This window comes from Solanum lycopersicum, chromosome 9 (genome assembly GCF_036512215.1).
Source record: "Solanum lycopersicum chromosome 9, SLM_r2.1".
NCBI classification, from domain to species: domain Eukaryota; kingdom Viridiplantae; phylum Streptophyta; class Magnoliopsida; order Solanales; family Solanaceae; genus Solanum; species Solanum lycopersicum.
The window spans coordinates 15,847,667-15,850,074 of record NC_090808.1 but is presented as its reverse complement, the minus strand read 5'-3'; the positions used below and the strand labels follow the sequence as shown (position 1 = coordinate 15,850,074).

Below are 2,408 nucleotides of genomic sequence, written 5' to 3'. Positions count from 1 at the left end.
GTTGAGGATATGTTGCACAAAATGATGAGGAGGTTCGCTGCTAGTGATGAGCACATTAAAGAGTTAAGATGTGATTTAGCAGGTATTGGGAAAAAATTCGATACAAATGCAATATCGATTAAGCAGATCGAGTTGCAAATGGCCCAATTATCTGCGAATGTGAACACACGGCAATCGGGCACTCTCCTAGCAACACTGTCCAAAATCTGAAAAATGATGCACACTATATGGAAATCACTACTCGGGGTGGTAAGCAAACCATTGACCCACCTATGCCGTCTAATGAGGAAATGGTGAGAAAGGATGATGATAAGGTGGTAAAGGGTAGTGGTGAAGCAGAAGAATGCGCTGGAAAAGATGCAGAAGTCCCTTTGAAGGTAATTCCCATGACTAGACCACCACCACCCTTCCCTCAGAGATTAGTGCAAAAGACCGAGGATGGTAAATATCGGCGTTTTATAACAATACTGAAGCAGCTTTCTATCAATGTCCCTTTGGTAAAGCTCTTGAATAAATGTCTGGTTATGCCAAGTTTATGAAAGATCTGGTTACAAAGAAAAGATCGGTCACTTTTGAGGATGAAGATAGACTACAGCATTGTAGTGCTATTTCTACAAGATCTCTCGTACAAAAGAAAGAAGATCCGGGTGCGTTCACTATTCCTTGTACAGTCGAGTCATTGCATTTTGCGAAAGCATTATGTGATCTGGCGGCAAGCATAAATCTCATGCCCCTCTCGATTTACAAGAAGATGGGTTTGGGTGACCCAAAACCCACTGCGATGAGGCTACTGATGACTGATCGAAAAGTGAAAAGGCCTATAGGGATACTCCATGATGTGCTAGTAAGAGTGGAGTCATTCATATTTCCGGCAGATTTTGTTATTCTTGATTGTGAAGTCGATTTTGAAGTTGTATATTCTTTGGAGGTCATTCCTTGCTACAGATAGAGCCTTAATTGATATGTAAAATGGGCAGATGAAATTTCGGTCGAACAATGAAAAAGAGACCTTCAACATTTGTAGGACCATGAGGCAGAGCGGTGAGCTCCAATCGGTATCCGCCATATCCCACAAAGAAAAGATGAAGAAGGAGAATGAAGAAAAAAGTGCAAAACAAGAGTTTATGGTTGGGAATTTGGTGCTTTTAGACAGATCTGGGTTGCCTTGTCTTCCGGGTAAGCTCAAGTCCAAACGGACAGGCCCTTACTTGATCACCCAAATATTCCCTCATGGAGCTGTTGAGTTAAAAACCAAGGAAGGAGTGTGGTTTAAGGTGAATAGAGAACGAATAAAACTCTATTTTGGGAAAACTGCATCGGTGAATGAAGTGATAGAGGCATACCATCTTGATGAAGGCTGAGTAATCAAGTGTCCTCAGTCGTGCCGCGACGTTAAATCAGGCGCTTGTTGGGAGTCAACCCAAAACTTATAGTTTTTCTTTCTAGTAATGGTAGCATTTTCAACTAATGGGTTTTAAATTTGCAGGCACACCACTAGGAAATTATGCAGAAAATTACTCTGCAGCAGTCACTGACGGATACAGCGACGGACCGTGTCAACTGTGACGGACCGTCGCATGAATCCGTTGTGCCAGGTACGTTTTTCTGTTATTTTCAAACTAGGGAACACGCAACGGAACCAACGATGGACTGTCACAAATGAGACGGACCGTCGTCAGGGACTCGTCGCGTCATTAATGAGGCGTACCCGACCCGACCCGCTGGGTTTTTTTAAAAAAATTCAACATATAAAACCCCCAAACCTTCATTTTACCTCATTCCTTTACTCTTCCTCCTATTTCCCTCCCTTTTTAACTTCCAAAATAATCTCCCTCTTCAACCAATCAATTTCCCCAAATTCTCCAAAGTCCTAAAAGTCCTCATCTACTAGTCGGAGTTTGAAACTGTGGGTGTCTTCTTGATCACCAAGTACCTTTTCCCTCTTGTTTTTCTCAAATTCTCAGGTTGTGTCTCTAATTTCTACTCATTTATATTGCATTTTTGTCTATCAATTATTAGTAGTCTAGTTCTTCTTGATACGTTCATTCTTTATCACATTTTGTCTGACCTAGGTTAAAAAATTCACGAAATTGCCGTGTTAAAACCCTAGAAGTAAGTGCCTTAGTATTGCTAGTTTACTAGGTAATTGGGTTATACAAATGTAGGTCAAAACACTACTAATTCAATTTGGGTCATAGGGGATGAATGGGGCATCTCCAGTTCTGTCACTGAGTTAAAGAACGAGACCCCGATGACGGACCGTCGTATTCACGACGAACCATCACTGGGTCCTTTCCAACCACCCTAACACTCCACTGTCCAATTTTTCTCCAAGTGTCAACCAACGGCCACATGTGACGGACCGTTGTTCCCGCGATGGTCCGTCCTGCACAACCATTCTGGTTGTG

General features: G+C 42.3%; 1 protein-coding gene across 1 annotated transcript; it reads left to right on the top strand.

Moving 5' to 3' along the window:
* The first annotated feature begins 514 nt into the window (after positions 1-514).
* On the top strand, positions 515-949 carry LOC138338391 (uncharacterized). The gene has a single exon (XM_069289348.1). The coding sequence runs from the start codon at positions 515-517 to the stop codon at positions 947-949; it is 435 nt and encodes a 144-aa protein (XP_069145449.1).
* The last annotated feature ends 1,459 nt before the right edge of the window (positions 950-2,408 follow it).